This window comes from Macrobrachium nipponense, chromosome 2 (genome assembly GCF_015104395.2).
Source record: "Macrobrachium nipponense isolate FS-2020 chromosome 2, ASM1510439v2, whole genome shotgun sequence".
Taxonomy (NCBI): Eukaryota; Metazoa; Arthropoda; class Malacostraca; order Decapoda; family Palaemonidae; genus Macrobrachium; species Macrobrachium nipponense.
The window spans coordinates 33,889,596-33,914,320 of record NC_087201.1 but is presented as its reverse complement, the minus strand read 5'-3'; the positions used below and the strand labels follow the sequence as shown (position 1 = coordinate 33,914,320).

Genomic DNA, 24,725 nt, shown 5'->3' with positions numbered 1-24,725 from the left:
CTGTGCACAAACTGTGGACACAGTTTCTTCTAGGCCCCATTTAAAGTGGTCGTCTTCACCTCGTCCCAAGCACTTGCAATGTTCCTGACTGCATCAGCGATGTTGTAGCCCTTCCAAAACTGTTTCAGAGTCAACTCCTTGTTACCTTCGATGGCCCTCAAAGCAGAGCGTATTGTCCTTCTAAGGTAGTAAGCCTTAAAGTTAGCAATTACTCCCTGGTTCATCGGCTGTATAAGCGATGTTCTATTTGGTGGAAGGTACACCACCTTCACATTAGGGTGCATGTTGCTCAAATTTGAAGGGTGACCAGGGGCATTGTCTAAAACTAAAAGAACCTTAAAAGGCAGACCCTTCGAAGACAAATACCGTTCCACTGCTGGTACGAAATGGTCATTGAACCAATCTTCGAAGACCATCAAGGTAACCCAAGCCTTCTTGTTCGACTTCCAAATGACAGGGAGTTGACTCTTGAAAATGCCCTTGAAAGCCCTGGGATTCTCGGCCAAATACACTAGCAAGGGCGTAAGTTTCAAGTCGCCACTTGCATTGGCCCCAAAGAGTAAAGTCAGTCGCTCCTTACCAGCTTTATGGCCAGGTCTGACTTGGCTCCTCCTTGGAAAGGTACGTACGTTGGGCATCCTTTTCCAAATAAGCCATCTCATCTACATTAAAAATTTGGTCAGCTGTGTAACCACCATCCTTAATTATTTCAGCCAAACCACTAGGAAAACTTTCTGCTGCTTCGCTATCAGCACTAGCAGCTTCACCTTGCAGCTTCACATTATGCAAATTAGCACAAGCCTTAAAACGGTTAAACCAACCTCTACTCACGGAAAATTCACCACTAGCACTGCCTTCCCCCATACTTTTTCACTACTGCCTCATGCAGCTCTCTAGCCTTCTCCTGGATCACACATAGGCTCACTGGAACACGTCGCTGGTTCTGGTCCTCCAGCCAGATCATCAGTAACTTCTCCATTTCCACAATGCTCTGGCTACGTTGCTTCACGTTAATCACCGTTGCCTTCATCGGTGCAGCATCCTTAACGTGCTTGAGAATGCGTTCCTTGTCCTTCACTATGGTTACCACCGTTGTCCTGCTAAGGCCCAAAGCACGACCTATCTCGGTGTTGGTCTCTCCCTTCTCAGAACGTTTAACGACTTTGTACTTTACCTCCATGGTGATGACCTTCCTCTTCTTAGATGAACTATCATCGGAGGAAGTACTCTGCCGTTTGGGAGCCATAGTAAAGGCACGAAAAATGCTAAAAATTCAGCAACGTAGCAAGACACAACCTAGCGAAATGAAGGCAACCACGCGATTGAAGTGGCGTTGTTTGGTATTGTTACGCTGCACAGCGTCCTTGACCCGGCTAGGTCGTTGTCTGGTCAATTTACCTTACAGTTAATAGCGTAAATTAATTCATGGGCCCTCCTCTCAGAAACTAGTTCTGCGTATGAGGTATCGTTAAAAAGCATAAAAAAAACGTTGTGACCTTCAAATTTGTGTTGTAATGTAACCAGAAACTTAGTTTTTTTATTATTACTGTAAAGAAGAAATTATTTTTTCATACAGTATGCGATTTTGAACACGGTTACTAACTTTGAACTTTAATGCTAGTATTCATTCGCTCGGAAACTAGTTCCGCATATGAGGCGTCATTATAAAGCATTGAAAAACTTTGTGATATTTGAATTTGTGTTGTAATCTAACCATAAACTTTGTTTTTTATCATTACTGTAAACAAGAATGATTATTTTTATATAGTATGCATTATATTGAAAACTGTTGTAAACTTGGAACATCATAAGCTAGTATCCATTCGCTTGGAAACTAGTTCGCATATGATACGACATAAAAAGTGTCGAAAATCATCATAACCTCAAAATTTTTGTTGTAATCTAACTAGTTTTCGAGCGAATGATACTAGCTTGCAATGCGCAAAGTTTATAACAGTCCAAAAGCGCAAATAATGAAAAAATTATTGCTTGCTTCCAGTAATAATAACAAAACTAAGTTTCTGGTTAGATTACAATGCAAATTCCAAGGTTACAATGGTTTTTTATGCTTTTTAACGATACCTCATACGCAGAACTAGTGCTGAGCGGAGGGCGCACTAAAATTAATTTATTACGCTATAAACTGATGGTAACCCCATAGTCAAGGATTAAGGAACGCATTCTCAAACAGTTTACATATCCTTTAATACAAAACAGCAAAATATCATTGAAACATTATTTCACTTAAAGTATCCATTTATACTCTACTTAGACTTGGATATGAAAACCATAGTTTCTCTCTCTCTCTCTCTCTCTCGTCTCTCTCATCTCTCTCTCTCTCTCTCTCCTCTCTCTCTCTCTCTCTCTCTCTCTCTCTCTGTATTTTCCGACAAAAATAATCACTAATTAGTGTATTTTGATGTTTATTTTCATGACTTTAATACATTTTTATTTAATACAAAAATGATTTACTAATTTTCAAATATTAATTTTGATAATACTGTATTAGTAAGTTTAATAAGTTGAAATGATACACATAATAAAAATAATTCTCTCTCTCTCTCTCTCTCTCTCTCTCTCTCTCTCTCTCTCTCTCTCCTCTCTCTCTCTCTCTTCTCTCTCTCTCTCTCTCTCCTACAAAAGATATAGTTTTTTGTAGATAAATAAATGATTACATTTGCAAATATTAATGATTAATTTATACAGCAATAATATCAATCATTAAAGAAAATACCATAGTGAATTAGTAAGATTTTAGCTTATATATTTAAAAATTTGGAAGAATGAAGGAAATCCGTCTTCTTTCTCTAACCTTTCTCTAAAAACTCTAGGTACTAAAACTGTCAGATATATCAAGTTCTGTGACAGGAGGGGGAAGAGCTGCTGTGTTGCCATCAAGTGCTCATGAAATTTCCCCCCCCCCCCCTCTCTCTCTCTCTCTCTCTCTCTCTCTCTCTCTCTCTCTCTCTCATTTACTGAGGACTCGATATTTTTTATGTACTTGTACTATTTGTTTTTAATACTTTCAAATAATAATAATAAGATAATAACTGTAACTTACTAAAATTCATTAATGATGGTTGTACTTTAAAGAAACTAGCAGTACTAATCTATCCATGTCACTTTTAATTAAGGTTAACTTTCTCTCTCTCTCTCTCTCTCTCTCTCTCTCTCTCTCTCTCTCTCTCTCTCTCTCTCTCTGGTTTTTTTTTTTTTTTTTTTTTTTTTTTTTCACACAAGATAATAATGTGTCATAGTGGTAACTCCCTCCCTCCCTCTCGCTGGAAGCGTTATAAGTATTTTTTGAGAGAACAGAGAGAGATAAACACTCTCTCTCTATCTCTCTCTCTCTCTCTCTCTCTCTCTCTCTCTCTCTCTCTCTCTCTCTCTCTCTCTCTCTCACCGAGATGAAAGAATTTTTGTATGGTACTAGTATGTAAAATGTTTATTGATAATTTCAGTTATTTAATAATAATAATAATAATAATAATAATAATAAATCATATTTTAAAGAGATGAAAATGACCTTTCCATTTCACTTGTAAGGATAATTCCTCTTTTTTACTGAGATGAGATTTTTATGGTAGATGCACGTGTTTATTATATTTTCAAATAATAATAATAATTAATAATAATAATAGAATAAAATAGAAGTAGTAATAATACGATAACTAATTTCAAAGAAAATTCTTCCCTTCATCTTTTTCTGTATCAATTTCCCTACCTCATAATCCAGTGACAATTGGAGCTGAAGTAACAATGCCATACAATGGTAAACAATTTAATAATGGTTTTATGTAATCTCTCTCTCTCTCTCTCTCTCTCTCTCTCTCTCTCTCTCTCTCTCTCTCTCTTGTATTTTAATGAAAATATACAGTAATTTGTGAATATGTACACAGTGTTGCACATGAAAAAAGTAAATTAGTGATAATTTTAGAGATACGGCCCTAAGAAAAATTGCAAATTAGTGAAATTTTCCCTGTGGACATGTTTTCAACAATGTCGTTCCGGCTTACGAAGATTTTCGGGTTACGACGCGTCTTAAGAACGGAACCCCCGTCGTAACCCGGGGACTGCCTGTATTTAACTATATTTTCGGCATAGAACAGCATCAGGGGGATATAGTATACCCTACTAATACCTATGTAATAACTTGCAATAAATTTGTTTAATATCATTTGCATAACATTTATGGTCTGAACGGTATATCTACAAATATATGTACTCGTTAGACTTAACAGCGCTAGCGGCGCTGTTAACCGAAAATTGTGCCGTTAAAATAAATGTTATTTTTTTCATTAATATTTTTGACGAAAGCCATAAAACCGATTCGCCGCTAAGCGATTGCGCCGTTAACTGCAGGCCGCCTGTACTTTGTGTTATTGGTTTTACAAGTAAAATATGGTAAGTGTAGTTAGTTTTTCTCATGTTTTAGATGTTCTAACTGCAATATAGTTACATAATCTAATGGATTGTTAAATTTAAGTTTACAAAGTGATTTTTTTTAAAAGTGAAAGTATCATTCTGTACATCTGGCAATCAATTGCTCAGTAATTCTGAGATGTTGGGTTCACAATTAGTCCTTGATCCTCTTTTCCTGCCAAGGGCAACCAGATTTGCTGAACAGCAGCACCACTATACTATGAAGTAAATGTGCCTCACTGTCGAACTGTGCAACAGCCTCCCTGAGGATGTCGTGCAATTGGAACTTGAGAAGTTCAAGCGAAGATGCAATGCGTTACTACCTTAATGCTATGCTCCGCCCATTATAATGCATTATTATCAATGGCTATCAAATTAATAACTATTGATTGGTTTTTTAAATTAATTAATAGTATAACTTTCTGTATATTTCGTTTTACCTCCTCTTACTTCTTTCTAATAAAACTTTATTCTTTAGAAGCTTGAATTTCAAGTCAGTGGCCCCTGTGGCCATGTTCCTTATAAATAGGTTTCTTCTTCTGAATAATAATAATAATAATAATAATAACTGCATGCATGTGCATACTGTACCTGTATTTCAGAATAAGCAGTCACACAACTGCAAAAAGTTGCTGATCAAACATATAAAAACATGAATTTATGTAAGAGATTTTGTTTCATTGGGTGAGCCCATTCTCTGAAATTCTAAGAGCTTTGGTTAAAGTAGAGTAGGAAATCATTGTTAATTGAAAGTATAATTTTTTTCAAGTGATTGCACTATGATGCTTTGTGTCATTGTGCAAACATGCTGTGTTAACTAAGAAATTTTTAGTTAAAATAAGTGCAGTTGTCTCAACTTGCCACGTCCACACCTTATGAATTTGGAACGTTCCTGTTTGCTCCATTACTCACCAATTGAATTTGGTGATTCAGACAGACAGTTACTAGAACCCCACTGGGGCCTCACTTATGCTTCTTACACAAAACATATGGTACTTAACTAGTAATTCAGTTTGGTACTTTTAAGATGAAACTTACCCTCTATCATTTGCTTTTATCTGCTACTACTTGGCACAAGTTCATCATGTTTTAAAATTGAAATAATCATTAACAAACACTCCTAATAGTTACCCTCACTCTTTGGAGGGTGGTGGTAAGACAGTGATAAATTCGGTAGTTATTCTGCTCTTGTCAGACAAATGCTCTGAAATTTGAGGTAGTTAGTCTCGGTTAACAAATTGGAACGTCTGGATTTTGGTTTGTTTTTGACAATATGAATTCTTCTCAGTCTACCCTATCTAAGTCTGTTAGATTTTGCAAGTTAGGTGGTTGTAATACCAGATTGGGTTTGTTGAAGTACAGTACAGGCAGCCCCTAGTCTCTGTTGGTATCGGTTACCAGCTTTTTGGTTTTATGGTGCTTGCTCAATATATTCATAACTGGGTTTTACCCTCTGTAGGGTTCATAGGACCATTGTTTGGTTACTGGTGGCTTAGCCCAAGTGCCAAGACCGCCTCATAAAATACAAACATAAAGAATGTATACTTTTCTTCGTTTTTTAAGAAGTTATCCTTTTCTTTGCTGTATCCAACAATACTGTATGTAGTATCGTATTACAATTGTATTATAAAATACAAACAAACCAATCATGTTTTGGTTTGGCAAAATCAGCTGACAGAGAAGTTTTTGCCCCATTTAACTCAACTGAGCTATTTTCTTGCTTCTACTTAGCATAAATTAATCTCTAGAGACTGTTTGTCTGGGACAAGGTTATATTTTGTTATCTGAAGTGTTTTAAAGTCGAAATATGACTGAAATACATCTTGTTGTGAAACTAGTGTTGTTATTTTTTTTTACTAGATGGCACTGTTGAGATCATATTTTGGTTTGGAAAAATCAGCTGATGGATTCAAGTTTGTTTTCCTGTATTTAACTCAATTCAGAGCAATTTTCTTGCTTCTATTTAGCATAAATTAATCTCTAGAAACTATTTATATGGGACAATATTATGTTTAATTATATGAAGTGTTTTAAAGTTGAAATATGACTTAAATACGTATTCTTCTGAACTAGATTTAGCTATTTTTCCGTTAATAGATGGAGCCGGTGGCATGCTTTTTGTGTAAAAATGATTAACAAATCCATTTCCTATTTTTACTCTGTTTCAACATAATACGAGCTTTGTGAATTTATCTTTTATCAGCGTGAAAAGAACTGTAAAATTTATTATTTCATGCCCAGCATTTTTTATTAAAATACTTTTTTTCTCCACTATTATTTGCAGTCAAGGTTCATCCATTTTACTGATGCACAATAATTTATAGTCATTGTTTTCTCAGTTTCAGCTACAAATACAGCTTAAATTTAGCAGTACAGGGGTCCCCCTGTATTCGCGTTCTCCAGATTCACAGACTCACACATTCGCGGTATTTTTTGTGATAAAATTTTGAAAACCAGGTACCGTAAACATTTTTAGTGGGTTTTTCCTGAATTTTAAATAAAAAAATAAGTAATTTTAAGTATTTTTGTAGGGGTTCCAACTATTTGCGGGTTCTAGCTATTCGAGGGGGTCTGGTACGCATCTCCCACGAATACGGGGTGACCACTGTACTATACAGGTAGTTTTCAAGTTATGATCATTCGTCTTATGATAATCTGATTTTATGATGGGGTTAGCAATTAATGCATACTGATACGACAATATTTTGATAATATCTTTAAATTTCACTCGTAATGGGTGCAGGCAACAGGGCACAATCAGGAAGTGAGAGAGACCAAATTACAATAGCCTGACTTTATCTCATCTTCTAGTTAAATAACTTCAAAAACAGCAAGAGAGAATGATGAAAGCATTGTTTTAACGTTATACTTGTTGTGTAAATGTGTAAAGCCATGAACAGCCAAATGAGAAAAACCTGAAATTGGATAACATCAATTTGGCTTGTATTTCATCCATTTTACAAAGTAAACAATTACCGTAGTTACGTTATGACGTTATGTAGAATAGGACTGATATATTTTTATGTAATAATTTTATTCGCTGTAGGTCAAAGATCAGCAAGGAAATCTACTGTTAAATATTTAAACCAAGTTTTGAACTGTTCAAGCTACTAATGGTTATGAATGTGCATCAGCAATAAGAATAAAACTCCAGTAAACTTATGCCATCAAACACAACCGTAGATAAAAATCATAAAATTGAGAGAAATAATTTTAATCAAAACTTATGGTCTTGAAAGAAGACATTTTACTGTTGTTTTCACGCTGATAAAAAGATAAATAATGTAAAGCTTGTATTACAACGAAATAAAGGGAAAATAACAATCAGAATCACATATTTTTTACACAATAAACATGAATAACATATTTTTAACACAAATTTAAACACCTGCCCAACAACAACCTGTTAACGAAAAAAATAATTTAATTCACAAAGTATTAAAAACACATTGTATGAAAATAACAATCAGAATCACATATTTTTTACACAATAAACATGCCCACAACAACCTGTTAACGAAAAAAATAATTTAATTCACAAAGTATTAAAAACACACTTGTATAATGAAAAAATGCCCTTTCTCAATAAGTAAAGTATCTAGATATTCTTTTATGCTAATTAGAAGGAAGAAAATTTGGTCAAAATTGAGTTAACCCTGGATAGGTTTCACTATATCACTACCCTGTTAAAGGTGCGTGCAGGTCAAGCTCGACCCGAGTGTCTAGGAAAATTTGCCAAAAATCACTAACTTCATTTTTGCTGTACATTTTAGTTTCTAAAATCAGTTTAAAGATAATACTATACTACTGAAAAGATAAATAATACCCATCTCCAAATTAGATGTTACAAATATTTGTAAAAAATAAGTATATTAAAAATAATTTACGAAAATACTTACAAAAAATACAAAATAGCCTATATACACACAAAAATTGAGGGAATCCTTCCTAAAACTACGATTTACAATATGTGACTGCCAGAAAAGGTGTCGGACCCATAGAGGTCAAAATCTGAAAAGAGAAAAAATGGGTAAATTTTTTGGCCCCCCCCAAAAAAAAAAAAAATCACATTTTTTTGGTATGTAAATGAAATAGGAAGTTACTAATTTTTTTATAGAATAAAGTCATATCCTAGAATGTAATTATGTAAAAATATTTGGACAAAGATGATGTTAGCAGTTATATCAGGGGGCCAAATCTAAAGGTCATTTTTTTTACCTATTTTCACCACGAAAATTTCTTATAAAAATCATTGTAATTGTTATAAGATATGAAATTTATGCATGAAAATCTACCAGAATATCACAAATTCTATAGAGAGAGAGAATATATAGTGGTATGGTAACTTACTTTTCGGATCTGCCAACAAAATGGCTGCAGCCGACACCTACTCCGATGGCCAGGTCGATGGCCACGTCTACAAAATGAAATGGAGGAATGGAATGTAATTTTCAATGTGTCCTATAGTTATCTGATTATGGGTGGATTTGCATAGAACTATTATGGTGGCTTGCTGGATGTTTGAAGATTTTACAGTCATCAAAAAAAAATCTGACCCCAAAAAATTACTGCAATGTAAAGGTCATTCGTTTTACCATGAAAATTTCTCATAAAAATGGCTGTAACTACTATATATGATATGATATTTATGCATGAAAATCTACCAGAATATGACATTCTATAGAGAACAAGAATATATAGCGGTATGGCAACTTACCTAACAGATAGGTGTACAGTAAATGGCCCCCGACCATGACAAGTGCGTCGGCCAAATTTGCTACCTGAAATGGAAGAATGGAATGTAATTTTCAATGTGTTATTTAGTTATCTAATAATGCGTGGATTTGCATGAAAATACTATGGTGGCTTTCTGGATGTTTGAACATTATTTTGCAGTCATCAAAAAAAAAATCTGACCCAAAAAACTTACTCCAATGCAAAGGTCATTTGTTGACCACCTCAGTTTACCATGAAAATTTCTTATGAAAATGGTTGTAACTATTATAAGATATATTTATGCATGAAAATCTACCAGAATATCAGAAATTCTATAGAGAACAAGAATATATAGCGGTATGGCAATTTACCTAACGGATATACAGTGTTCCCCCCATATTCGCCGGGGATGTGTACCAGACCCCCCACCCCCGGCGAATAGTTAAAACCCGCGAATAGTTAAAACCACCACTAAAAATGCTTTATAACTGCCTATCTTGAAAGTTCAGATGCCAAATGTATACCTTTAATAATCATCCTCTTCAAATATACCTAAATACTAACCTATTAACTGCATTAATCTTTGAGGTTATATAATATCATGTTAAAGTCATCTTAAACATTTTGTACCATTAAAAATATATACCGTACAGCAAATAACAGAGAGAGAGAGAGATGAGAGAGAGACCAATGAATGGCACATCATATATTTGACCCTCAGAGTGAAATTATGAATTATTTCTGAGACAGAGAGAATAATAATGAGATTTTTTTTTCTTCTTAGCGAGAGAGAGAGAGAGAGAGAGAGAGAGAGAGAGAGAGAGAGAGAGAGAGAGAGAGAGAGAGAAACTCCTAGACTCCGCTTCCTCCCCTCCACCAATTCGTATATCAAACTCATTTATTCCCCCGCCCATGTTCCTCCAAGTGGATAAAAAGACTGGGATTGCTATTTTTTAATTAATCTTATTAATATTTGAAAATTAGTTATAAGGTAAATCATTTATTTACACTACAAAACAAATAAACATACGTGTGTGAGAGAGAGAGAGAGAGAGAGAGAGAGAGAGAGAGAGAGAATGTTTATTGTTACTGTTTAATCTCATTAAACGTAATATTACTTGTAAACTAGTACGTACTGTATATTATTATTTTACCATAAAATGTAGTAATGTCCTTAAAGATATACTTATACATACACTTCCAGCCCAAACAGAGGGCGAGAGTTACCACTAGCGCATGCTAGTATCTCGTGTGGATAGAGAGAGAGAGAGAGAGAGAGAGAGAGAGAGAGAGAGAGAGAGAGAGAGAGAGAGAGAGAGAGAGGGTTGTCCTTATTTAAAAGAGTGAAATGGATAGATTATTGTACTTCTTTAAAATACTATCATATGTGAATTTTGAGATTAGTTATATTATTAATATTATTATTATTATTATGCGAAAATAATAATAAACATACACATGTACCATAGAAATTATCTCATATCAGCAAAAGAAAGAGAGAGAGAATTTCAATGATCCGGAGATGGCAACACTCGCTCCCCACTGGATTTGACAGTTGGAACCCAGCCAACCAAGCTGGCTATGTGTTCAAAAACAAGACACGGGGTTAAATGCATTTTCTTTTATTCTTACATAATTCTTTTTATTTATAAACTAAAATCTTGCTAATTCACTTTAGTATTTTCTTTAATGAATTTATATTATTGCTGTTTACATTAATATTGATATTTGAAAATTAGTAAATCATCATCCAAAAAACATACATCGCTTTAAGAGAGAGAGAGAGAGAGATTATCGTAGTATTTGTAAAATACTTTCACATATGATTGTTGTAATTACAGTTATTATTATTATTATTATTATTATTATTATTATTATTATTATTATTATTATTTTATTATTATTATTATATTATTTGAAAATATTAATAAACTTATTACGCATATATGTACCATAAAAATCTCTCATCTCAGTAAAAGAGAGAGAGAGAGAGAGAGAGAGGAGAGAGAGTGAGAGGAGAGAGGAGAGGAGAGAGAGCGAGAGAGAGAGAGAGAGAGAGAGAGAGAGAGAGTGTGGAAATTTCATGAGCACTTGATGGCAGCAACAAATCAGCTCCTTCCCCTGCGTCGGTCACTTAACTTGATACGTGTATCTGAGTTTTGGTACTTGGAGTTAGAGAAAGAATCTGACTGGGATTTCCTTCATTCTTCCATAATTTTTTAAATTTATAAGCTAAAATCTTACTAATTCACTATGGTATTTTCTTTAATGAATTGATATTATTGCTGTATAAATTAATATTAAGATTTGAAAATAGCAAATCATTTATTTATCATACAAAAAAACATACATCTTTGTAGTAGAGAGAGAGAGAGAGAGAGAGAGAGAATTATTATTTTTATTATGTGATATCATTTAAACTTATTAAACTTACTAATACAGTATTAATCAAAATTAATATTTGAAAAAAAATTAGTAAATCATTTTTGTATCATAAAAATGTATTTAGTCATGAAAATAAACCTCAAAATACACTAATTAGTGATTATTTTCGTCGGAAAATTCCGCGAATGGGCGAGTCCGTCAGCGAATAATTTCTAGATAGGTTCCAAAGAAAAATCCACGAATGTGTGAGTCCGCAAATCTGGAGAACGCGAATACGGGGGGAACACTGTATTCAGTAAATAGCCCCCGACCACAACAAGTGTGACGGTCAAATTTGCTACCTGAAATGAAGGAGTGGAATGTAATTTTCAATATGTTTTTCAGTTATCTAATTGTGCGTAGATTTGCATAAAACTGTTATGGTGGCTGCTGGATGTTTGAACATTATTTTGCAGTCATCAAAAAAAAAGGGAGAGAGAGAGAGAGAGAGAGAGAGAGAGACGAGAGAGAGAGAGAGAGAGAGAGAGAGAGAGAAAATACTTCACATATGATTTTTGTAATTACAGTTGTTATTATTATTATTATTATTTTATTATTTTATTATCGTTTGAAAATATTAATAAACATATTATACATACATGTACCATAAAAAAATCTCATCTCGGTAAAGAGAGAGAGAGAGAGAGAGAGAGAGAGAGAGAGAGAGAGAGAGAGAGAGAGAGAACACACTCCTTCCCCTCCTGTCACATTACTTGATATATTTGACAGCTGTTGGACCTGGAGTTCGAAAGAAAGATGTGTGAAGACTGGGATTTCCTTCATTCTTACATAATTTTTTAAATTTATAAAATTAAATCATACTAATTCACTGTAGCATTTTCTTTAATGAATTAATTGCTCTTTACATTAATATTAATATTTGAAGATTAATAAATAATTTATTTATCATACAAAAAACATACATCTCGGTAAGATAGAGAGAATTATTATTGTGTGATATCATTTAATCTTATTAAACTTACTAATACAGTATTGATCAGTATTAATATTTTAAAATTAGTAAATCATTTTTGTATCATAAAAATGTATTTAGGCATGAAAATAACATCAAAATGCACTAATTAGCGATTATTTATTGTCGGAAAACCCCGCGAATAGACGAATTCCCCACAAATAATGGGTAGATATGGTCTAGAGAGAAATCCGCGAATCAGTGAGTCTGCAAATCTGGAGAACGCGAATACGGGGGCCCGCTGTAATTGCCTTAAGTAATCATGATTTTATATCATTCCTGTAGGCCAAGCTTTTGTGTTTAGATTTTGTTTACCGGCCATTGGTCATTGGCCTGACACTAGTAAATAAAAGTATTATTATTTTGGAGTTATGGATACATTTATGTTATTTTTAAATGCATGTCTGAGTATATGAAAGGCAAATGTATTCGTACATTATGAATGTTTCAGGCCTAGATGCCAGAATTCCCTATAGTGATAGATATAAAGTATGTAGTTAGTAATCAATTACTTATTATTTTCATGAAAGTAATCAGTAAGTGAGATAACCAGAGGTGCTGGCATTTAGCCTCTTGCCTCCCATCTATCGCCTACCTACTGCCTTCACCTCCCAAACCTAACGCCAAGTCTCTCCTATTATTTCTCCGATCTTTGTCATTTGGTCCCGTGCCTGGCTCCATCACTTCCTTACCATGTCTTTGTCAGCTTTTATTTCAATTATCATGAATTATCATTATAACAATGAAGTGTTGTACAGTGGAGCAGATGACTACTTTTCTCTTGATTCTCATATACAAAGGGCACTGTCCTGCTTCCCTGCAACTGGTAGAAGACATACCAGAGGTCCAAGAGAGGTCAGGGGGTTACGTACAGGTAGTCGCTCCCTCAGTCAAACCTGTTATTGGTTGGTCCCAGGTTTTGACAGACAGCCGCTGGAAAGGCGTCTTTTTGGATGTGTATTAAAGAAGGTGACTATCTGGCCCCTCGGATCTCCTAGACTTGAAGTCACTGTCCTGTTTCTTCTCATGGCCAAGAACAGCCTAGGAGAGGAGACACTGGTAGTTGGAGGGTGTCCAAGAGGGTTGCTCCCAGGTCAAACTTGTAGCTTTTTCCAGGTATCAGCAGACAGCCATTGAAAAGGCGTCTTGTTGGATGTGGAGGGTTTTTCCCCCCTCGGTTCAACCTGTCGAGAGTTTATAGGCTTCAACCAAGCGCTGCTGGAAAGGCGTAACTTGGTGCACAGTTGTTATCCTATTCCAGTGGTTCGTCACCTAATAGATCACGTCGATGGTGTGGTTCTTTGGTCTGTCGACCTCGGAAGAGGTACCACATTATTCAGTCAATGAAATCTCGTACCTTTGTAGTCATGTTTGTCCAACTCCTCACAGTCGATGTTCAACTCGAAACAGTGAGTTGACTCACAAGCAATGTTCGACTCACAACTCAGCTGATCCGACTCTGTTGATTTCGACTCATGACTCTGCTGATTCAACTCAGTCAATGTTCGACTCATGACTCAGCTGATCCGACAGTCTATTTTCTACTCATGACTTGGCTGATTCGACTCACAATTGATGTTTGACTCAAGATTCGGCTGATTCGACTGAAGGGAGTCCGAAGGGGGTTTTTTCCCCACGGTCGAACTTGTCATACTTTATTAGGTTTCGACTAAATGCCACTGGAAAAGCACTTAGTGAGTGGTGCTCAGTGGGCATCAGATTAAAGGAGGGTTACTTATTTTACCTAATTAGTATATTGAATGCCCTATGCTAGCACCTAGACGTTGGAAGCATCGTAAGCTACCTTTTGTTTCCAATAGCCAGTCCTCTCCCAGGCGTTCGCAGCCCCAGGTGTGTCAACTCACTCGCCTTCACAATGCTCTTAAAGGTGGAGATACAGACTTGACATCTGCTGAAGAGGAAGTGAATTTGAATTCTGCGCCTGCATTTGTATATTTGAGTCTTCTCAAATACTTTTGTCCTAGACGTTCATCAGGATAGTACCAGTTCTCTTGATGAGCACCAGGTATTAACGCCTAGCCGCTCGAATCTCTCCTATTGGGCTTCATTTTTTTGTTGAGCGTCAGTCCCTGTACAGGCGCTATGCGCCATCTGAGGCATCCACTCCCTTACTTCAGCTTGCTCTGTATTTTCCATGCCTCACCTGGGACCAGCTGTTGGAAGTCTGGCGCTGCCTGTTGGTCATCGTCTTCGACACTGGGGATCTTTTGTTAGCCATCATTCGAACAGGAAGTTTTAATCGCTAATACAGACGCGTGGTGAGAAGTTGCAAGTTCTCGCAAACTTTTGGCACTGTCAACTCTACTTAACTCTCTCACATTCCCATGATCGAACCAGTTGTAGGTTGAGAATGCTTCGTTTGGTGGGTGAAAACCTCTGCTCTCTCTTCAGAAAGCATCATTTTCACTTAGGTGAATAAGTTTTCCTAAGTCTTCGGTTTGCCATCATCACCGCAAGTTCATGATGGCGTGAGTCAGCTATATAATTACTGGGTAAGTCTCATATACAAAAATGATATTTTTATAATAAAATAAGGTTTTGTATATATTTGCCCATGAAACAGAATGAAGTGCTTTGCTAAGTTGTTCCTAGTATTGCTGTTAGGGGACGGCACTGGACGTATATATACACAACAATCGAAGCACTACCCGCAAAACTTGAATTAAGCTGCCTTACGTTGGAAACTATCAGTGGTCTCCCTGTATTCGTGGGGGGATGCGTACAAGACCCCCCCCCTCTCCCCCCCACCCATGAATAGTTAGAACTCACGAATAGTTGGAACCCCTATTAAAAAAAGCTTTAAACCTCCTATTTTGTTAGATAAAACTCAAGAAAAACCCATCACAAATTTTTATACAGGCAGTCCCCGGGTTACAACGGGTTTGGGTTACGACGTTCCGAGGTTAAGGCGCTTCTCAATTATATTCATCAGGCATTATTTCCAGGGTTATGATGCATGTTTCAGGGTTACGACGCCTGCAATGCTCATCTGGAAGTTGAAATATGACACCAAAAATGCAAAATAATCAATATTTGAGGGTTTTTTTTTGATGAAAAATGCAATAAGAATGCAGTTTACATAGTTTTCAAAGGACCCAAAGCATTAAAAGTAAGGTTTTCTTAGGATTTTTTTACAGTGTTCAGGCTTACAACGATTTTCAGCTTAAGACACGTCTCAAGAACGGAACCCCCGTCGTAACCCGGGGGATTGCCTGTACTTGGTTTTTGTAATAGTTTTATCACAAAAAGTGCATTCTATTATGAAATTGATAAAAAAAACAGGAATTTGAGGATATTTCTCATAGAAAATACCGCAAATATGCGAATTTTCTGCGAATAATGCGGGAAAATGTTTCGGAGAGAAATCCACGAATGTGAGAGTCCGCGAATCTGGAGAACACGAATATGGGGGGTCCACTGTATAACTATATAATTACTGGGAAAGTATACATATACAAACCATTATTTTGTTATAAAAATATTGTTATGGCTCTCATCTAGCACCATGAAATCTGCGATTTATGGCGCCATAACTGGCCGAGTTCCAGTTAACGGCATCATAAGGCACCTTATGGCGCCATAAATTGCTGAGTTTCAGTTAATGGTGGTTTCCCCACCGATAACCGGGGACTGCCTGTAGCCTATTTCAGAAATAATTCTAAATCGGTGAAACAAACTTTTATCTGTGCGATCCCAACTGAGAAAATGTAGACATGAGTTACGGAGCGCAACCTTTATCTTTCGGTAACCTTTTAGAAATTTCAACGGTGGTGTAATTACGGTAGCAAGACTTCATCAAGATATTTTTGCTGATACAATGTTTGCACTCCTTGATCCATAGGTTGTATCAATGCTGTAGTATTAGGGGGAGGGAAACGACATGGATACAACCATCAGAGCTAAGGAGTCTGTCTGCATCCCGGTGTACTGGAGCATTGTCAAGGAGTAGTACAACCTTTACATCTGCAGGAGCAATATGTGATGTGTTCTGAAAATAGTGCACTTCGGGAATAAAATTATTAAAAAACCAATCACTGAAAATTTCATTATTGAACCAAGCATTTTTTGTGTTATAATAAATCACGGATAACGTATGCATTTAGTCCTTGAGACACCGTGGCTTAGCAGCCTTAAGTCGGTGTGTACTCGAAGCATTTGCCATAAGTAGAGCAGAGAATTTGTGTTTGCTAAATTTTTCCCAGGAACCTTATCCTCACTCATAAATGCTTGGGTATTTGTTGGGAGCGAGTGCCAAAACAGAGCAGTTTCATCAGCACTGTAAATCTGACTTAAGTTTTAAGTCTTCCTCCCTAGCGATTTTCTGAAATTTTACAAGGAATGGTTCCACTGCATCTTTATCACAACTTCCAGACTCGCCTCATACTATTTATTGCGAATACCGTGTCGACTGCGGAATTTCCACAGCCGACCTGTACTGCCACTGAAATTAATATCCAGATATTCTGCTAATTTAGTAGCGGTGTCAAGAATTTCCACTCCACAAACATTGACGTTCACTGACCTCTCTTGCACATACCACTTGTAGACCACTTCCTTCAGGTCCTTACTTTGACACACTTTCTTGTGCTTACGCCTGTGCACAACACCTTTCTTATCTTTAGTTAGGTCAATATCAAACTTTGCTGCAAAAGCTTGGAGTTTTTCCTTACTCCTACATATGTCACTTATGATTTACTTTTTCACACCATATTCTTTATACACTTTGGCTACGGTAATTCCAGACTCCAGCTTCTTATTAAGTTTCAATTTTGCACCAATGCTGAGGTTAGTGCCTTTCCTTTATACCCCCCCCCATATGCACAGAAGACATGACAAAAAGCAACCAGAAGCAACGTCCGAACGAGGGTAGTTACACTTGAACGAGAACGACCAGTTCTGGAACTACGTACTAGGCTTTGTCTATTAATAAACTTTTATTGTGTACATACACCATACATTTGAATATGCGTGATGCATGGTACAATGTGCGACGCAATGCATGACAAACAATATTTTCCCCGTATGAGTAATGCGATAAAACAGAATAGGCTTGCTGTGTGAATAAAAGCAAACAAAAGAAAAAAGCCCTCACTCCCCTTGCCCGGATTTTGTCCATTAAATCTGATGTCCGTTGGTTCCAGTAACAACAGGCTTGCCACGTGAGTAAACATAAACAAAAGAAAAAAAAAAGCCACCACTCCCCTTGGCTGGATTTTGTCTGTTGAATCCGATGTTCACTGGTTCTGGGTCCGTTGAATCGAGGCTTTACTGTACCTCTACATTATACAATTTGCTCTCCCTTCCTCCCCACGTTCAAAGTAGACAGAAGTAGACTGACTAGCTACAAGTGGTTGTACCTGTCGATCCCCTGGTTGGTTCGGGGGAGGGGGAGTACTAGATGAACAGAAAACGGATATTTGTTGAAAAGTGCTAGTTTTCATTTTTCAATCTGTCAAACTCCTGGTAGTGAGGAAGTAAAAGTTATGTAATAGGTAAGTATTGAAAAAAATAAATAGTAAATAAAGGATTGATATGATATGGAGTGCAAGATTATAAGCTATGAGAGTTGGCCCCGAAGTACCCTACTTTGTCACTTAGCGGAAAGGGCAGACCCCCTAAGCCGACTGTTAAGTTGAGGCAACACTGTATTAAAGTATATAATAATGATCTAAATCGAGAAAGTAAGGATCATGGGTTTTAGATGGTTGGTTTTTTAATGTTCAGTCAATGTTTTGATTTCAGGTTTCGAGAATTCTTAACTCTGCATTCTGCTTTAGAAGATGATCAAAAATTGCGAAGTGCTATGAAAGGAGTAAAAGGACCCAATAAGTGGCTGAATTTACCATTCAGCAAGTTAGATTCAACTACTATTGCTACACGGAAGCAGTTCCTTGAAAAATATCTTCAGGTAATATATTTTTAGAACATTTTTACAGAGCATTTTTTCTAATTTTGTATTATATATATAAAATTCTTTAAGATTTTAGTTAGCTGAAGAAAATTATAAGATGTAGATGATTTGAATGAGAAGACTTTCATAGTAAGAAATAACTTTTTCATTTAAGTAAATCCTTCAGAGGTCTATTGATTGCTATTGTTATTCTTTTTTGTGTGTGTGAACATATAAAAGTCTTGTAGATTTTTCACTGTACTATTGACCTTACAAATGTAAGCTAGGGATGAGGGGTTGTGGGAGACACACAGATCTACTTTTGTTTTACCAGCAGCCATTTTTATGGATAACTTTTGTCCCATTTGGGTAGACAGTGACTTGTCTTGCCTGTATTGCTTATTGATGACTTGTAATGATAATTATTAAGTAGCTGTATTCTGGCACTGTTCAGTAACATGATTTAATTTTCATTTTTGCGTTTCCCTTCTTATGATACTGATTTTTAGTATGCTGTCATTTATGCAAGCTCTCAAAACCTTCAGCAGAGAATGATTTTTTTCTTCATCCATGCCCCAAAGAGCACTCCTGATAGGAACACAATGGCTTGGCTGTTAACTTGCACTTATTGTTATTGTTTATGGTTGATGAAGGGCAATACATGAAAAGATGGTGGAAGCACAACCTATCTGAAGAATGTCGAGGGTCTTAAAACTACATTTCATGAAAATAAGGATATGTATACAGCCACTGGGCTGTATACATATCCTTTAATGAAAAAACATAAAAATATCTAACCCTTTGGGCCAGCCCAGTGGGCTGGCAAAACTAAGATATACTTAATTTAATGAAAAAACACACCACAAAATATCAGTAAAACATTATTTCACTAACAGAATCCACTTATTCTGTATTATGTATTATATTAATCTAATTACTTTTCAAAATATTTAACACGGACAAGCCTGCGATGCTGCAATTCATACCAGCCAGCGATATAGACTGAGAAGTGGTCCTAGGAAAAACCTGTGATTAACTGAATCTGTGATTGCTGATCCACGACTAAGCGAGGCCCCACTGTGTGTGTGTGTGTATGTATATATATATATTATTATATATATATATTATCTAATATATATATATATATATATATATATATATATCTATATATATATATATTATCTATCTATATAATATATATCAACTAGATATCTATATATATCTATATATATATACACACATATTTACATATACACATAGATATCACATACATGTACACATATATATATATATATATATATATATATATATATATCATATATATATATAATATATATATATATATATATATATATATATATATATATCTAATATTTTAGGTTCTAGAGAACTGTAATTTATCAGGAAAAATCATAATTTGATTTTTGACAACTAACTTTTGATCCATCCCTTTGGAAGCACTTTTACTTAGCAGTATGGTTCAATTACTTAATAGGAATAACAGTAGATTGAGTCACTGGTGTAGAACTATGAAATGGAGCCCTGTAATTTGGATTTATGCACATATTTCAGTGATACTTTTCTTCAACAGTCAGTAATCCAGAGGCCAGAACTGAATATTTCAACTCCAGTGAAAGAATTTTTGGCTTATGGGCTGGACTCCTCCGTATCTTTTGTGAAGAAACCTCTGGAATTACACGTTCCTCGTTTAGATAAGGTAACAGTGTATATTAATTTTCTCATATTTTGTTGAAAGAAATGGTACAGTTTTCATGTGGTGTCTTTTTCAGACTTGTTGGATGTCAGCAGTTTGAAAATTAGTGCATGAGACTTACACAGTTTTCCAGCACATTTGGGTGCATTTCAATTTACAGTTGTCACATTTTCCAGCTTCTGGCCAAAACAGTGTCAGGTGTCTTCCATAGCATTAAGACAGCTCTTCCAAGCTTTGAATCATCAGATAACCCTGTCAGTGGAGGCGAAGCAGTGACACACAGTGTTTCAAGCGGTAGCAGTACTGGTGGAGACGTTGTGAGAAACAGGTCCAGTAGTGGTGTGCTGGGTGAAAGGAGTAAATTAGCAGCCTTTCTCTCGAGTGGCACTAAGACAGAATATGAATTAAAGCTTGATATTACTGCAGAGGAAGAGGTATGTAATTTTTACTTTACGAGTTTTGTTCAGATTTTATAGTATTGCAATTAACCCGTAAAATTACTCTTTAATTTTGGTAAAGATAACTTCACTGCTGCTTGTTCTTTCAGGAATGTCAGATTGAAGAGGCTCTAACTTTTGAGTTATCAGGCATTGGCAGTAAGAGTGAGCTGGTAGATACCGCTTATGAGGCACGAGAAAGTCGAAGCATGTTCTTGCCCCAGTTAAGCAGTCTGCAGCAGTGCCACCAGTTTGAACAGGAACAGCAAGTCCATCAACACTCCGTTGTGGTAGGAAGAGGAGATGTTGGAATGGGCAGTGGCTCCCATTCTTCTTATCCCTATCCTGCTGCCTCCCCTTTCCATCACCTACCCCCTCCTGGTCCCAGATCACAAGGAGATGGCTGTGACATAAGCACTCTTTCACAGCAAGACAGTCATGAGGATAGTATAACTGGTAAGGGAATCTAAACAATTCTGATATGCTAGAATTGCCTAAAATTGTCCTTCAAACTTTTAAAAGTTGTGTGGAAAGAATTAATTTATTCTATGTCCTTCTCTTAACACAATGGTAGAAAGAAAGAAATTAGATACTAAATTGAATTAATATTTGTTCTTACACAAATACAAACCTTTGTTCCTTACATAGGATTTAGCTTGTGAACGAGAGCTGGAACAGCCACTTAACTTTCAAATGAGGTCATTAACTATTGACAGGTAGGGGGAAGCCCACCCTCATGTCAGTATCACTCCACATTGCTTCCTCCCACCTTCGTGAACAGATATCTCAGCAGATTCTGTCCTATTTGCTGTTTTCTCTCTTTTTGCATGTTTGCTTTTATATTATTTGTATTATACTATGTGCCACAAACTCCTCAGTCATCTGAGCTTTCAGCTTTGGAGAAGAAACATCAGGGAAGGACAGATAAATGCATTATCTTAAGCGTGTGTGTATATATACCTAAAGTACATATGCACACACTTCTTCACTTTGGTTGATGTAATTGAGGCAAATTATAAATTGCCAACATTTACAGATTTGTATTATAAATACTTGTAATGAAATATCAACAGTGATAAAATATTCTCTTTCATACTTTTATGATGTGTAATAATCACACAAAACCTGTAATGAAGTACTGCACAGTAAATCAATCAAAGTAAAAAAAATGGCAACAGGTGATACTGCACTGAGAAACACACACGAACACACACAAAACAAAACAGGTATGTAGAGATTGATATTGGCTTAAAAGCAGAGATATGATATATAGAGAGAGAGAGAAGAGTCATTGCATGCATTAAAGCCTATAACACACTCTTCTTTTTATATTTTCATTTTACACTGTTCTCACGTTAATTTTACTGTATTTTCTCATTTTTTTTATTGTGTTTTGTCATAATTTTCAGTGTAAACAAGATGAAAAACAATCCAATTAACAACCCAGAGGAGACAGAGGTGTGCATTTATAACCCCTAGCTTGTGCATGTATGCACACGTGCAGACATTACTTCCGTTCAGTTTAAGGATTGGGGAAGTGTGCTATAAATACAGGCAGTCCCCGGTTATCAGCGATCTGGTTTTATGGCGCCATAACGGGCCGAGTTCTGATTATCGGCGCCATAAGATAACAATAATAGAGTTATGGCGGCATAATAATACCTAGCAGAGGGGCCATAAGGGTGCTTATGGTGCTGATAGCCAGTTGGCCCATAATTGCCATTATGGCACCATAAATCATCAAGTTTCAGTTAATGGTGGTTTTTGCTTAGCGGCACACCCCCAGGAACGGGACCCTCGCCAATAACCAGGGACTGCCTGTACATAGCTTGTCATGTTGTCAACATCTATGACAAAACTCATAACGAATGTTGAATTAGTGTATAAATGTTTTATATTAATATTTTTCTGTGAATGTGAACATTCTGCGTTTGATGAAATATCAGCACTGATAAAATATTCCCTTGTGTACTTTTATGATATGTGTGATGGTCATATTAGAGCTACCTAAAAGAAAGAAAAAAAAAAACGCCAAGCAGTGACATCAACATTCATGAAGTGCCTTATGTAGATGTAAACTAACACACACAGGTACTCAAAAAAAAACAAAAAAACTTCCAGGATATTATGAGGTGAAATGCAGTCTTTGAATCAGATAGAATAGAAAATGATAACTACTTTTAGATGTGTTCTTTGAATGAATTTGCTTTGGACAGTTTTCACTGAGGATGCCAATGTACTAAAGGTGTAAACAGGTTTTGTAGCTTCCTAACCAAAAAAGTGCACATGAGGTTGGCACTTGAAATGGGACTGGACAGTTGTAGTGAAAAGACAATAGATGAGGCACCAGTAGTATTGATAAGTCACTCAGATTTCCCCAATCCATTGTTTCTAAGGTTTTGCAGAAGACAGGTACTGCTCTTGTGGTTGCTCAGGCTGTCCCAAATGAATTGTAAAAATACACTACCTTGTCATTGAGATAAAGAGGTTCTTTAATCTGGGCGCAGAAGATGAATAAGAGTTGGACCAGCATTCTTTTTTAGGAATTAATGAATGTCATAATTGTGTACACTTATCCCAAGGATAGAGTTGGAGGATCATTTCACATGGGGACATTTGCTATAATTTACGGTTGCTAATAGGCCTTGAGAATTCAGTGATATGTGTTTTTTAACCACATTAAATAAGTTCTTGAGTGCTAATGAAGAGGATACCAAGATGTTTTGAGAGAGCCAGAAGAGTTATGATGGTGGTTACAGTCCCATCCAAATACTGGACATGGATAAATAGGGCTTTTTTTGGAAGTATAATAAGATGTACATTACCTAGGAAGAGAAGACTGCAACTGGTTTTAATACTGTGTGGAATCTATAACCTTTGCATTATTTTCCATTGCTTTAGGATATCAGTTTATCATTTTTTAGAATTTGAGGACATTGAAATTACTTGTCAAGGAACAGTCTCGTGTAATTTGTATGTCCCACCAAGTATAGCTAAATTTTATACTATGATTGCAGGCCAAGAGGTGTACACCAACAGAATAAAATTCTAAAAAATTTTCCTTTCTAAGTCAGTGTATGGCCATTGATGACTGGTGAGAATATCCTAGTTGTATTTTTGTCTCAGCACCACCTCTTATCCAGTCTGTGGACCAAGAGGTCTTCTCAGTGTTATAGGAACTTTAATTTTATGGAAAGGATATGAAACTTGCAATGAGGTCCATTCTCTTCTGTTCATTGCCATTTGGAGAATGATGTGGTTTGCAGTCTTCCCTGCTAATTAGTTGATTGTGGATCCATAATGACATCGCATAATTGAATCATTGAACTTCACACATTCAGAGTGGGTGCCAATGAATTGTTGTTGAGCAGTCTCATTTAGAACTTATCTCATAGGTTATTTTTTTTTCTATGTATTTTATTATCTGTTGTATGTCTTTTTCGGTACTTGACTGCTTTCCCCATTGGAACCCCTGGACTTCCAGCATTCTGTTTTACTGATAATGGTCTCATTTTGGTTAATCCATGATAATGATGATGATACCGTGTAGTTTAATATGGTAACAAATTAACAAATATTTTGTCATCCCTTCCAGAAGGAGAAGAAGATATATCATGGAAAGAATGGCCTTTGTCTGTGGGGTTGTTGGAAATGATTGTAGAAATATTTGGATCTGCTGATCATCCGCTCACCCATCAACCTTGTGTTACTCTTCTAACTCTCACAATGGCCAGGATCACGCATAAGTGGTTACAGGTAAGGTTTATTGTGAACGGATACTTTTCTCTTTCATTGGCTTGTATATTGTTGCAGAAGAGAACACACGTGTTGTATTTTGAATCACCCGTACTTGCTTCTTTAGCTGTCATCAGTTACCTTATTTTTATTTTTGTAAAATTTGAGTAAGTAAAACACTTCTCATGACAATTTTTTTTGCTTTACATTTATATGAAATTAGGAGAATGATCCGTGCCGGAGTATTATCTGTTTTCTTGTTCAGCAGTTGATCCTTTTGTGAAAATTAAAAACTCCCTTGTGTAGATAAATGTTATAAATGGATGGATTTGTGGTACATAATTGCCATAAATTAAGCAGATACAGTTCAGTCTAACCTTACTAATCCAAATT

The 24,725-nt window shown here is 35.9% G+C and overlaps 2 protein-coding genes across 2 annotated transcripts in view; one reads left to right on the top strand and one right to left on the bottom strand.

Moving 5' to 3' along the window:
* Positions 1-24,725, top strand: part of LOC135220521 (uncharacterized) — a gene marked incomplete in the record, with an annotated part of 227,576 nt that overhangs the window by 135,651 nt on the left and 67,200 nt on the right. The window contains 5 exon segments of the mRNA XM_064257678.1: positions 18,299-18,464; positions 20,038-20,163; positions 20,337-20,594; positions 20,708-21,053; positions 24,193-24,353. Coding sequence (XP_064113748.1) covers positions 18,299-18,464; positions 20,038-20,163; positions 20,337-20,594; positions 20,708-21,053; positions 24,193-24,353 — 1,057 coding nt within the window.
* The window catches only part of LOC135221153 (uncharacterized), a 70,644-nt gene continuing 62,858 nt past the window's right edge, over positions 16,940-24,725 (bottom strand). Inside the window, exon 7 of the mRNA XM_064258978.1 lies at positions 16,940-17,228. Coding sequence (XP_064115048.1) covers positions 16,940-17,228 — 289 coding nt within the window. The remainder of the gene's footprint in view (positions 17,229-24,725) is intronic.